Source organism: Balaenoptera physalus (assembly GCF_965194825.1).
Source record: "Balaenoptera physalus genome assembly, chromosome: 18".
Taxonomy (NCBI): domain Eukaryota; kingdom Metazoa; phylum Chordata; class Mammalia; order Artiodactyla; family Balaenopteridae; genus Balaenoptera; species Balaenoptera physalus.
Window position 1 is genome coordinate 77,626,132 of NC_138899.1, and position 14,492 is coordinate 77,640,623.

The 14,492-nt window shown below is 40.7% G+C and overlaps 1 protein-coding gene across 13 annotated transcripts in view; it reads left to right on the forward strand.

The window, feature by feature from the left end:
• The first annotated feature begins 4 nt into the window (after positions 1 to 4).
• The window catches only part of RNF6 (ring finger protein 6), a 31,729-nt gene continuing 17,241 nt past the window's right edge, over positions 5 to 14,492 (forward strand). Inside the window, exons 1-6 of one of the 13 annotated variants that reach the window (XM_082435655.1) lie at positions 2,122 to 2,710; positions 3,405 to 3,487; positions 5,061 to 5,271; positions 6,172 to 6,267; positions 9,553 to 9,671; positions 12,952 to 14,161. In XM_082435655.1, the coding sequence (XP_082291781.1) occupies positions 5,079 to 5,271; positions 6,172 to 6,267; positions 9,553 to 9,671; positions 12,952 to 13,020 (477 nt within the window). In that variant the 5' untranslated portion in view covers positions 2,122 to 2,710; positions 3,405 to 3,487; positions 5,061 to 5,078 and the 3' untranslated portion in view covers positions 13,021 to 14,161. The other 12 variants (XM_082435653.1, XM_082435654.1, XM_082435659.1 and 9 more) reach the window with 12 other exon arrangements.

The window sequence follows — 14,492 nt, forward strand, 5'->3', positions numbered from 1 at the left end:
ATTCAATGCCCTACTTAAACCTTAGGCTTTTAAATCTAGTTTACAGCTCTCATTATTCTAGTAATAAGTAAACTTTAACAGTCATTTGGAATTAGACTTTGACTAAATTTAGATCTCATTCACATACTTATTTAATTAATCATCTTCAAACAAACATTTTAAGCTGTTTATAAATGTAATATTTTTTCATTCATAAGTACTTCAAATGTTGGATTTAATGTCCTCCTGAATCCATAAGTACTTCAAATGTTGGATTTAATGTCTTCCTGAATCCTTAAATAATAATCTTAAAATTAATCAGAAAACAATATGATGAGCCTAAATTTCTCTTAGCTGTTCTTATACTGTCCACAAACTTATTAAGATTTCAACTTAAGGGAATTCCCTGGTGGTCCAGTGGTTAGAACTCGGGGCTTTCACTGCCGTGGGCCCGGGGTTCGATCCCTGGTGGGGGAATTAAGATCCTGCAAGCCAGGCAGCACGGCAAAAAAAAAAAAAAAAAAAAAAAAGATTTAAACATAAAAGTCCAAATCAACATCTCAGTTTGGATTTTAAATTTTAATTAAGGCTGTCATTCTAAGAAGCCAAAATCACTTAAACACTATAAGTACATAAAATAGGAAATACACAGAAAATCCTTTTTAATGTTATGGTTTTAATTCTTTTATACTTTTTTATTCTTCATTGTAAAAAGTCCTGGAGTTAAAAGATGCCTACACACTAAAAAGGCCAGGTAGCATCCCAGTAAACGAGATTAATTAGACCAAAGATTTTGGCAGGTTATGAGAGCTGGAAATACAGATATCCAGAATGATCCATCTCTCTGTCCCAATTATCATATGTAGAACCCTTTTATAGTCACTTTGTCTTGGGCTACAAAATTGAAGCAAGGTATTGAATTCAAGTTCCACACATTACCTGACTATCTATCCACAGAAATCTGCAGCCTCCCATCAGGTAAATCACTTGATTAGACTTTATATTTTTTGACTCTTAGGATATATACACGTCTTTTCGGTTTAACGTTTTAAAGTATTTGCACTTGATGGCGTATTACACTCATTACAACTCGTATAGGTATTTAAAATGATTTCTGCTTGAATTTTGGATATCTCACATGTGATTTTCTCAGACGTGTACTCAGAATTCCTAAGGTCATTGTACTAACATGCATTAATCCTGTTTGTAACAAGTTTGCATTTTTCTCTGCTCATCCACGCAGTTGGCTGAGGGGCATTTTGTGCCAGGTGCCATGCTGAGCTCTGGGACTCTAAAAATGAATAAATCCATTTGTTTGAACTGAAGGAGTTTGGACTCTTAGATGGGAGAGAACTATAAATGAACAGAAAATCATTGTAGGTACTCGTTCAGTGGCTGTCTCTTTCCATTCAAAAGGAGGGCACGGGCCTGGTTTGTCTTATCTTCTGCTGTTATCATTAGCACCTAATTCCTAGTGGCACCCAGTAAATATTTGTTAAGTAAATGAGTAAGTGCTAAAATAGTTATACAGAGGAAGCTATGGGAGCCACCGTACTAGGGACATGGGCCTAGTTTTATGTGTGGCTGGAGGTTGGGGTTAGAGTGCCACTTCAGAGGTATCAGAAAAAAATCCCTTGACCATGAGATATGACATGAGTCCTGGGAGATAAAGGAAATTAGGTAAAAGTGGGGTTGGGGGTTGCTTAATTGAACTTCAAGTAGTTCCAGAATGCCAAGAAGCACCCAGTCTGTAGTGGTATACAGCAGAGATATCGTGACGGGCCTTGAAGACTGCATCATTTATATATTTCCATTTTAGTATCTATAACAATATGCCGATTTTTAAAAAATCTTGTCCCTTCTACCCCTACTACACTGGTAGCTCATGGATGCTAAAGTTTGTTACCCAGGCGCTAAGCATGAGGGCTGGGATAGATTAGCTCCTCCAAAGTTAAGGCAGGAATGAATGAGTGAATGAATGAATGAACGAACGAACGAATGAAGAATCACAGAACGGCGAGCACCGTGCAATGATTAAATCTTCTAGAGGGTAGGGAAGTCGGGCAGCCTATACCAGGCTGGGCAAGGACTCAGTCAAGGGCGTAACTAGTGGTGAGGCGAGTTTGGTAAGCGTCACATCTAAGAAATAAAACCAGAGACACGACTGTGGGGAGGGGCGTGGATTCAAAGTGCATTCCTAGCGGGAATTCACTTTCTTCACTGAAACCCGAGTAAAGGCACTCGAGAATTGATTAGGGTTTGTAATTTCCAATTGGCAATAAGGGAAAGCGCCTGGGTGGTGAGCTACGTGGTACCCAGGCAGTCAAGGGACAAGCACAGACCGCTGGGTTGCACTCCAGCCCAAAGCGTCCTTGGGCCGCCGCACTCCGGCTGGAGAGGCGTCCACGTGACATCAGCGCTGCCGCGAGCGCCGAAGGCCGGAACGCTGCACGCGGCATCCAGGATCCCGCCGGACGCAGTTTCCACTCGTACCGGCGAGCGCCCGGCGGCGGCTGAGCGTCTCCTGTCGCGCAGGGGGCGGCCCGGCCGTAGGGAGAGACGGGTGGGGCCTGCCGTCCCTCCTCCAGAGCCTCCGCTCCGGCTGGACGGTCCCGCTGCAGCAGGCTTCTCTTCAGCAGACGAGCAGAGGGCGCAGCGGCCTCCGGAGGCGCGGATGCGAGCCCCGCCCGCCGCCCCGTCACGGCCTCCGGGGCCGCACGCTTCTCTCCAGGTAGCGGGAAGACGGCCAGGTCCCCGGCGTAGCGAGCTCGGGGGAAGCTCCGGGCCCTCCGCGGCTTCCGGGAGACGCGGGGACCGCAGGCCCTCCCTGGGCCCCGCCTCTCCTGATTGGCTACCTGCGGGCTAGATACCCTGCCCTGGCCGCTGATTGGCTCCGAGGCCCCGCTGTCACTGGCTTCCTGGTGGGAATCTAGGTCGCTAAGGGAAGCTTTACTCCAGGCCCGGCTGGGGAGAGGTTGGTTGGGCCTGAGTCCAGTTTGTTTATTGTACTGGGGGCCCTACCCCGGCGCGAGCTTCCGTCGCAACGGCCAGGGAGGGAACCAGTATGGGGACGGAGGGCAGGGGTGGCGAGCGAGTGAAGGTTCAGAAGTAAGCTGGAGGCCCCTAAGCCCGGCAACACCCGAGTGGGAGCGGGGTGGGAAGGAAGGCCTTGAGAGAGGAGTTGTCATCCCAGGAGGGGTGACGGTGGAGGAAAGAAAGGCCTAGTTTCTGTTGTGGCAGAAACGGGCCGTGCGGGAGATTTCCATGACCTAATTGTTTGGGGATCTCATTTTCTAGGTGAGTTTCTAACAGAATCCACTGGAGATTTTGCCTTGACTTTACAGTAGAGTTGGGAGACGACTAGCCGTTCCTAGCCTTCAGAGAGGCAACTTACTGAATAATTCAACTCTCTTTTATCGCTTCAGATGGGCAGCTGTCAAAAAAAGCACAAACAATGGAAGGATGGATACCATTGCATATATTAAAAGCATGTTGAAAGGCAAATAAGGTATTCACGTGGATTTAATTGTGGTTAATTGTACGAGAAAATTACCACTTAAGGAGAAGCTCTTAAAGTTTTGAATAATATTAAAGTAGCTTGACTTTATGATAGGTTTCAGATATTTAAACTGTTTAATACAAAAATCTTATTACTGCTGTACCTACCAAATATGCTCTTTGCTAATGATGGTCTAGCCCCAATTATTCTGAAAATGGAAAGAAATCTGGAGTTTTTGATAATGTTACTTTGCGTGTGACTGGATGGTGCTACTAGATCTTTCCTTAAAAAAATGACATAGGGATCACTGTGAAAAAGTCCTTTGAAGTTGTAATTTAATGTCAGAATGTGCATGAGATTGGTTAGTTGCTAACTCATAAAATAGTTTAGAATTGTAGGCTAATTTCACTCTGTTTTTTAAGTAGTTTGCTTATTAAACACTGAGTCCTAGTTACCGAAGTTGCTTCCCTGGTCACCTAGTCATTCGATCCTGCAGCCTCTATTAATTCATGTGCTGTATTACACGTATCCTTTAGTGACATACCAGACATTGTTGAGGAATGGTTTATTTCAGCCACAGAACACCCAAATTAGCTCTCGAAGGTAGACCTGGGCCCTACCCTGGAAAATTCTGACCTAGGATTGGGGATGAGCTCTGGGCATCTGTATTGTAAAAAATTTCCTCAAGGGAGTTTGATGTGCATTCCCAGTTGAGAACTGTAGCTTTAACGACTTAGTAAATAGATGTGTTTAAGAAATTCTAAGATATTTATGAAACAGATACTTTCCTCCCTTGATTTCCTTATGGTTTAAAAGTAAACTTCTCAGGAATGATATCTCAGTATAATCCAAAAGCAGTGTTTGCCTAGCAAGGTCAGGAAGTTTCACTGGCACTCAAAAACCTCCGGGACTAACCATTCCAGGCTTAGGAACAAGGTTTCCTATGGGGAAACCCAAATGCTCTCATGTGCTTTTACGATCCCCAGAGCTGTGCACAGAGTATTGTTTCCTGTTAGCTGTAAGAGAAATCAACTCCAGGTCTGTTCAGCTAAGTTATTTTTACCTCAACAAAGTGCAGGGGTCAGGTAATATTACATTTATGAACTTTATTTTGGGAAGAATACCCTTACTGGAAATAAATGTAAATGATACCCTCCTGATACCCAGTAGTCCTTTGCTTATGAAGTAAAGAACGTGCATAATTCAAGCTTAAAATTTGTATGGTAACGTGAAATACCCAGATATTTGGACCATCAATGAGGGCTTTTAGGCCAACAGGAGAGTCAAAGAGGTAGAAAATGAGATAATCACTTTGATTTTCAGCTATGAGAAATGTGTGGTGAAACCAAATCCAATCTGACTTAAAGGATGGCTTTAGGCAAAGAAGTAGGTCCACTTGTGTTCTATCACCTAGGAGCTGTTATTCATTTTATATGTAAGTTCTTCACTGCAAGATTTGGCATATGAAGTATTTGAGTAGTGGACAGAATTTTAAAATGAAAATGAAAAAACTAAGTTAAAATATGAAGCCATGTGTAGTCCATGACTGATACCTTGAATTTTGTATATACTGTTCGAACAGAAAGCCAGGAATCTCAGCATGAATTGGTCTAGATCTAGATCAGATGGTGGTGGTGAAGAAACCTCATCTCAAGACCAGAATCATCATGAAAACGAGAGAAGGTGGCAGCAAGAGCGTCTCCACAGAGAAGAAGCCTATTATCAGTTTATTAATGACCTCAATGACGAAGATTACCGGCTAATGAGAGACCATAATCTTTTAGGCACGCCTGGTAAGATGGGTAAAAGAGGAAATACCTTTTTCAGCATTATTAGAAGTTTCAAAATAAGGAGGGGTTTTTACCCCATCTTCCCTCTCTCAAAATATAGTGTACTGTTTTTGTGACTTTTAAGAGCATTGTAACATAAAAAGATAGAAAATCACTGGCTTACTTCTGTATTTTATAAGTAGCTAGGAATATTGAACATATAGCACTGTTACACAAGTGTCAAACTAACCAACAGGTTAATGTACATGATAGTGTCAGATATTTATGTGGTCCTATGTCTCTTAAGTAATATTTGTACAAATAAAATATTATTCATTTAAAACCTAATTCTAACTCATTTGAGGTCTTATCATTTATTTATTCAGCTGAATTAATGACTCCCCAAAAGTCCAATGTGCTCCATTAATTTTTTACAAATTAATTTCACAGATGAACTAATTGAAACTTGTATGCTTGTATATATTTGTGTGTTGCATATTTGCATTCTGTATACCCATATAATGAAGGGCATTCATTACCCATATAATGAACTAGGTAAAATTCAAGTAAATAAAGATTTGAAATTTTCTCTAGAAATACTCCCTTCTTAATTTCTTTTTAACTCTGACGAAAATCCACAGAATTATAGCTTATAGGTTCCTAAGTATATCAACTAGGAGCACTTCATTAATGATTCAGATTAAATCTTATTTTAATTTAAATAAAACATTAATAAATGAAACAACGAAAATGATGTGTATTTGCATGAATTAAACATTTTTTGCTGTCTTCAATTTATAGAACATGAAAACAATAGAATGTCTTCTACAGATTGCTAAAGATTAGTCTTACCCTTCATGAGTTTTCATAAAACTTAGTAATTTAAAGATTTTAATTTTAGTGGGTGCTTTTCCATTGTTTTAGGAGAAATAACATCAGAAGAATTACAGCAACGGTTAGATGGAGTCAAGGAACAGCTAGCATCTCAGCCTGACTTGAGAAATGGGACAAACACCAGAGGTATTGTAGACTCCTTTCCGTAAGGAACAGGTTTGATTGGAGTAATTGCAGAAATGAACTTACAGGACCTTGTACAATGTTCGTTTTTAGTGTTTTCCAGATTCAATGTGATAATCATTCAGGTAGTATTTACATATTATATGCTGAGCAGTATAGTTAGGTGATACAGGACAGGGGTTGCATATAAAGATGTCTTACACACCCATTGCCTTCAGGGAGCTCATGTGTATGAAATAGTATACAATTAATACCAGCAGAGTTCTTTTTAATCTTAGAATTTATACACTACTGTTTTTTTTAGAAGTAATATAACTAAACTTAGCTTCTAAAAATTTATACAGAACAATACAGAAAGACTGAGTCAGGAAAACCTATTTTTGTTGCTTTGTTTTATTGGTTTTGTGTTGTGTCATTTTACTGAACAGACACTAAGTCATAATATAAGAAGTTCTTATAAAAAAACAAATCACTTGTAAAAAAAAAAAATTCAAACTAAACAGAAGTGTATAGAGTTAAAAGTAAAGCCAACTTTAAGGTCCCTCTTACCAGGTCTACTTCCTTCTCCAGAGGTATTCATTAGTAGTGGTTTCACATATGATACCAAGATCATGGTATTAGTCAGGGTGAAGACTCTTAACCCCAAATGCACTGGCTGATGAGATAGAAGTTTACTTCTGTTTCGTGTTCGCAGTCTAGGGCAGACACACGTTACTCCACAGAGCCTTCTGGGACCCACGCAGCCAGCGCAGTGGTTCTACAACTCTGCTGTCCAGTGCAGTAGCTACTGGCCACGTGGGCCTATTTAAATTTAATAAAACTGAAAATTCAGTTTCTTAGACACATTAGCCACATTCAAGTGTTTAATAGTCCCCTGTGGCTAGTGGCTTCCGTGTTGGACAGCACGGGTACAGAACGTCTCCACTGTTGCAGAAGGGTCCGCTGGGCACTGACTGCTGCTCCAGGGTATGATGTGCATATCAGGCTAAGTCACAGCCACTTCTAGGTTCCAGCTGGCAGTTCCAGGTTCCAGGAGAAGAAGGCCCAGGCCCCTGCCTGAAAATGAGCTCTCTCACTTCCACTGCCGTTCCATTGATGAGAACTTAGTCCCGTGGCCACACCCAGCTGCCAGGTTGTTCACAGGACCACTGCAGTGCATTTCCAGTGGAAGAATGGGACGGATTTTGTGAGATATGAGTGACTTCCTTCACACACTGCCATCACTATATTCTAGTAATTAAAGAAAGAAGTGGCATCTAGAATGACTTAATGTTTACCTGCCCTTTACTTATATCTTTTTGCAAATAAAAATGGAAAGTGGATATTAACCCTTTTTCTTCTTTATGTTTAGATATGCAAATTGTACTATATTGGTATAGCTGGTAATACTGGTCCTTTGAATATGTTTTAATGGAAAATGTACTCATCACACGTGAAATAGCTTATACCTTTAGAATATGGCTGAAGTTGTTATTTTTATTGATGCCAGCAGCTGATTAACAGGTTTAACTTTAATATTTTAAAAAGTTTTTTATGAGAGATTGTGGTAATGAAATAAAATCAAAGCAGACTCATTTAACAACTGTTTTTGAGAAGAGCAAACTTTTAAGGCTGAAGTCTGTGTAGTTAATGTGCATTAGAATGCTTATCATTGAGTTTTGTACTTTATATAATCCACTGGTTAAAATGGAAAACTTAAAGCTTCCCACAGTAGCACTATCATACTCAAAGAAGTTTATTAGGGGCACATTTCTTTTTTTCTTTTTTTCTTTTTTTTTAAATGTATATTTTTTTTAATTTTATTTTATTTTTGGCTGTGTTGTGTCTTCGTTGCTGCGCTCGGGCTTTCCCTGGTTGCAGGGAGCGGGGGCTACTCTTCGTTGTGGTGCGCAGGCTTCTCATTGCGGTGGCTTCTCTTGTTGCGGAGCACAGGCTCTAGGTGCACGGGCTTCAGTAGTTGCGGCACATGGGCTCTAGAGCACAGGCTCAGTAGTTGTGGCTCGCGGGCTCTAGAGCGCAGGCTCAGTAGTTGTGGTGCACAGGCTTAGCTGCTCCGCGGCATGTGGGATCTTCCTGGACCAGGGATCAAACCCGTGTCCCCTGCATTAGCAGGCGGATTCTTAACCACTGCGCCACCAGGGAAGTCCCAGGGCACATTTATTTCTAAGTCGATTCATTCAACAGTATTAATTGAGAGTCTGATTTGTCCCAAATACTGTTGTAGAGGTTGGGGATTTAACAGTGAGTAAAATAAGGCAAAACTCATTGTCTTCATGCGGCTCATGTTCTAAATGAACAGAAAATGTATTTTATTGTATTATATATAATGGCTAACATTTATTGAGTGCTTCCTATGTGCCAGATATTATACTAATCATTTTATATACAGTGTCTTATTTTATCCTCATGATAATCCTTTGACATCTATACTATTATTATCAAATTTACAGATAAGGATTTAGCCATAGAGAACTTAAGTAACATGCCTGAAGTTTCCTATCTTCACATGAAGATATAATGTGGTTCTAACATTTTACTCATAAAGCCATATTTCTTGAGTTATACATTTTTGGCAGTTTCTGAGAAATAGGATAAAATTCTTAAGGTTGCCAAAATACCTAATTGCAAAAAAGATTGAGTTACCTTTACCAAAAGAATTCTAAAAGTTCAAGATAAATTATATGTAACTTTTGCCACTGTATTTTATTGATATTGCCATATGAATAAAGCAATTTTTAAATATTTATTTTTATTTATTTAGTTAGTTGCAGCGGGTCTTAGTTGTGGCAGGTGGGCTCCTTAGTTGTGGCATGTGAACTCTTAGTTGCAGCATGCATGTGGTATCTAGTTCCCTACCAGGGATCAAACCCGGGCCCCCTGCATTGGGAGTGTGGAGTCTTATCCACTGTGCCACCAGGGAAGTCCCAATAAAGCAATTTAAATGTACAGTTTTGATATTGGATATATTTTTCATTTGCCTTAATATTTTACCAATAACAGGCATATAGAAAGCAAGAGTGAGAATTTCTTCACACCTTTGCACAAATAGTATTTAAAAGTTTATAATTTTGATGCAGTGTGTATTATAGTATGCTTATAGTGTACACCTTTCTTTTAGAAAGTTCAGTTTTTTGGCCGTTTTTCATTCATTAAAATGCACAGATGTTCTTAATGTTCTTAATTATATTTTTAATTTAATAAAAACTTAGTTTATCTTACAAGCTTTCAATAAAGATCTAAAGATAGATTTTAGGAATTGATGTTAAGTTGATTTGGTTTGCTTTCCAGACTCAGGGGTCCCTCGAGAAAGTTCAAATGAAGATTCTCTGCTGGAATGGCTCAACACCTTTCGTCGCACGGGAAATGCAACTCGAAGTGGACAGAATGGGAACCAGACTTGGAGAGCTGTGAGTCGAACAAACCCACACAGTGGAGAGTTCCGATTTAGTCTGGAAATCCACATAAATCACGAGACTAGAGGATTTGAAATGGATGGCGAAGATTATGTGGGCGTTCCACTTTCAGATGTTAGCCAAGATAGCACTACAGATGGGCCACAGCGATCAAGTAGTCCTGTGGCCAGGCGAACAAGGAGCCAAGCTGCAGGGAATCTCAGTGGTAGTAGTGCCAGCGTTCCGAGAACTAGGCTTGGATCGAGGGGGCAGAATTCAGTAGAAGGATCTTTGTCGGCATTGGGAAGATTAAGAAATGGAATTGGGGGGGCAGTTGGCGTCCCTAGAACTAGTGCTCCACGTGCAAATTTCAGCAGTCCGTCAGCTGGTAGTGAACTCAGGCAAAGGGAGGGGCAGCGATTTGGAGCAGCCCATGTTTGGGAAAATGGGGCTAGAACTAACGTCACAGTGAGGAATACAAACCAAAGATTAGAGCCAATAAGATTACGGTCTACTTTCAATAGCCGAAGCCGGTCGCCAATTCAGAGGCAAAGTGGCACTGTTTATCATGGTTCACAAAGGGAAAGTAGACCTTTTCAGCAAACTAGTAGGCGGTCTGTTAGGAGGAGAGGTATAACTCGTGTCTTTCTAGAGCAAGACCGAGAAGGCAGAGGTACCGCATATACTCCACTCTCTAACTCAAGGCTTGTGTCAAGAATCACAGTAGAAGAAGGAGAAGAGGCCAGCAGGTCCTCCACTGCTGCACGACGACATCCAACAATCACACTGGACCTTCAAGTGAGAAGGATTCGTCCTGGAGAAAGCAGAGACCGGGACAGTATTGCAAATAGAACTCGATCTAGGGTGGGGCTGGCAGAAAACACAGTCACTATCGAAAGCAGTAGTGGGGGCTTTCGGCGCACCATCTCTCGTTTAGAGCGCTCAGGTATGCGAACCTACGTTAGTACCGTAACTGTTCCTCTTCGTAGGATTTCTGAGAATGAGCTCGTTGAACCATCATCAGTGGCTCTTCGATCAATTTTAAGGCAGATCATGACTGGATTTGGAGAACTGAGTTCTCTTATGGAGGCCGAATCTGAGTCAGAGGCTCAGAGAAGTGGTCAGCATCGGCCAGAGACACACTCAGAAGTGAGTCTCCTCGGTGAGACTGTCAGCCAGCACAGGGGAGGGTCCTCCCAAGGCAGGCGGACCCGAGAAGACAGCCCTGACACCCCGCCTCGTGCCCCAAACAGAGGTGGCAGGCAGTCGCGAAATTCAAGTAACTTGGTCGAAACTGGCACCCTACCTATCCTTCGCCTCGCTCACTTCTTCTTGCTTAATGAAGGGGAGGACGATGACCGCATGCGTGGTTTAACCAAAGAGCAGATTGACAATCTTTCCACCCGGAACTATGAGCACAGCAGTATCGATAGCGAACTAGGGAAAATCTGTAGCGTTTGCATCAGTGACTACGTAACGGGAAACAAGCTCAGGCAGTTACCTTGCATGCATGAATTTCACATCCACTGTATCGACCGGTGGCTCTCAGAGAATTGCACGTGTCCTATCTGTCGGCAGCCTGTCTTAGGGTCCAGTACAGCAAACAGCGGGTGACGTGCTGGATCCAGTCAAACGCTGCGTCTTAATAGAGCAGAGTATTCAGGCATTCTTTTGTTGAATTATTTGTGATGAGCTAACCAGGATGAAAAATAACAGATGATTACAGTTTGAACTATTTTTTTGTGTGCTTTTTTAACTTGTTAAAAAGAGAAAATTTATAGAAAATTTAAAAGGCAAATGTTAAATTATCCTAAAGTACAGAATAGTTAATATTGCTAGAACCAAATAACTTTTAAAATGTTTTTATTTTGGTAATTTTGTCATGCTAAGCACTTTTGTATCTGCACAATTCAGTAGGTTACAAATCAATATTCTTTTTCTGAGAAGTCCAGCAGATTTTGCTTGGACTTTCAGGCTTCGTACCGTGTCCAGACATTGGTGTCTAAATAAGCCTTTCTTTAACTTTTTATTCTAAGGACAGTATCTTTTCATGAAAGAATATTTGGCTGAATGTTTGCTAAGTGCATTAAAGTTACTTGAAATGTTAAATTTAATATGCAGCATATCACATGTGTATATATAGGTATATAATTTTAAGGTTAAAATATTCAGTCTAAAAACTACCAGTTTGGTTCTTATTTTAAACTGTTGGGCTATTACTGCATATGGCACAATGTTTAATACTTACAGGATCATCTCTGGGAGGAAGTAGATTAAGATATTTAAAAATAGACATAATTTATGAAGCGTCTCTGACAATCTGACTTATTAGACAGCAAGCAATATATAACACTGAGCAAGTATTTCTTTTTTCAGAAATGAAACATGGAAATTTTAGAACATAGAGGTTATTTAACTTGAGTTCTGCCTTTTTGTGACCTTTTTGAAAGTGCAAACAATTTTTTGGATTATATTAAGTGAGATATACAATATGCATGGTTTCTCAAATTTAGTTTAAAATCTAAAAACAAGGGTCTATAAATAATCAAATGCATAGATAATATGTTAAGTTCAATTGGAGACCAAAAAACTCCAAATGAAACAATAACAACAACAGCAAAAAAAGTTAAGAGAATGTAGACTTTAAAACACAAAGTATGCATTGAAGATCTATTTCTACCAATAAATATTAAAATGTGTCAACTATTCTTCTCTATTGGTCCACCGTGGTTTATTCACTGAAAGAAGTAGTTATTTTGCACTAACTCGATGCCAGGCAGTGTTACAGGTGTTGAGGATTCAGTAGAGGACAAAGTCCCTGTCTTCATGGGAAAGACATATTTGCTCTTAGAAAATTGGAAATCGATCAATAAAATGAGTTATTGTTCTGACTTTTATGTTTGTTTAAGAATAAGTGACATAGTTTGCTATGGTGATACCACTTGCACAAAATCACAAGAACAAATACCTCAAGGCCGATTCTGTGAAATTTAGGTATATCTCAAGATTTAGTTTTTGTTTCCAATTAGTGATTATATGTAGTTCGTTCGGTAAGATGCATGCACAGGACTTGTTAGGGGGTGCATTTAGCCCCTGGAGTGAGAGGTTTTAGTAAAGGTGGTGACTTTGTTTGGAGTAAGTAAATGGTTTATGTAGGTCACATATGGGACATAGGACTGGGGAGTTTGATTTGAAGGCTTTAGTTACCAGACTTATGGGATTTTTGCTTTACAGAGTCTAGATGGCTCTTGATAAATCGTATTGGCGAAGGGTAAGATCATTTTTCATGTTTCAGGAAGATTGGTGTGGTGCAGCGTGCAGAATGCAGTGGAGTGGAGAGAGATGGGAAGCAAAAAACCAATAAAGGAAATATTATGATCAATTTTTACTATCAATTATCATCATCATCAGTTATTATCTAACCTAGGTTGATGGAAGTGAAACTGGAAATAAAGAAAAGGGCATAAAAATGTTGGAAAAAAAAAAGACATTATTTGGTTTCTAGTTCACCGTGAGGAGGTGGGAGAGTCATGTGTTCACAGGTGGAGAATCTCTGAGTGGAGGAGGGCGGACAAGTTACAAGCTCGGCCAGTGTAGACATTGACCTGAAATGGAGCCGTATTCATGTATCTATCACACTCACTTTCGTGGCACCATTTGTCCCCAATATGACAAGAGACTAAATCCAGCAGTTACTGCTCATATGGAACCTTCCTCAGGAAGTTCTACCTCCCCTGGTTTGAGCAGTTCGGAAAATCAAGAGGAAAACAAAGAAAAGGGGAAATGAACAAAGTAGGGATAAAGAAGAGAAAAAAGCATGCTGATCCTCAGTCGTTTGCAAGACGTGGGAGGACCAGCACGTGGCGAGATTCCCAAGTAGGCACTGGAAATAGAATTGGATTGTGCACTGTACAGAAAAGTCCCTGAAAGCAGCAGGAAAGCCTAATGAATTTGGTAGATTGGTACCCTAGTTGGGAACAAAGAAGTGTTTTCTTTAATATTTTCATTCATCTCCCAGTAAACAAGGCTGATGACAAACACAAAGGCTCGTTATCTATTTACAGCTTCTACTCAGCAAGGATTGTACCCTTTGTGCTTCCAATAAAGAAAGGAACAAATCATTTAAATTCCTCATTTGGGGGCTTCCCTGGTGGCGCAGTGGTTAAGAATCTGCCTGCCATTGCAGGGGACACGGGTTTGAGCCCTGGTCCAGGAAGATCCCACATGGTGTGGAGCAACTAAGCCCGTGCGCCACAACTACTGAGTCTGCGCTCTAGAGCCCGTGAGCCACAACCACTGAGCCCATGTGCCACAACTACTGAAGCCCGCACGCCTAGAGCCCATGCTTTGCAGCAAGAGAAGCCACCGCAATGAGAAGCCTGCGTACCACAATGAAGAGTAGCCCCCGCTCTCCACAGCTAGAGAAAGCCCGTGTGCAGCAATGGAGACCCAACACAGCCAAAAATAAAATAAATTTATAAAAAGAATAAAATTCTTCATTTGAATATTATGTTCCATGACATGTCCTTAGAGCTTGTTCTGTATAGTGTGGCTGTCTTGCGAACTTCTGTTTCTAAACTGTCAGCTTCCTAGCTGCCTTCCTACGTATTACATCCTTTTACCCTCTTTCTTGTATCCCAGAGTTTTATAATTTCGACTAGCATTGTTACGACTTGATTATCTTTCACTCACTCTTAGGTTGTGTTTCTTTCAGTCTTTAACATGAATTCCTAGTTTAAATCTCCCATGCTCTCCTTGAAATATTATTGCCACTTAACATGGTAGGAGGCAGAGTTAGAGAGTCAATCACAGGACCGTTTGCCTCCAAAGCCTGTG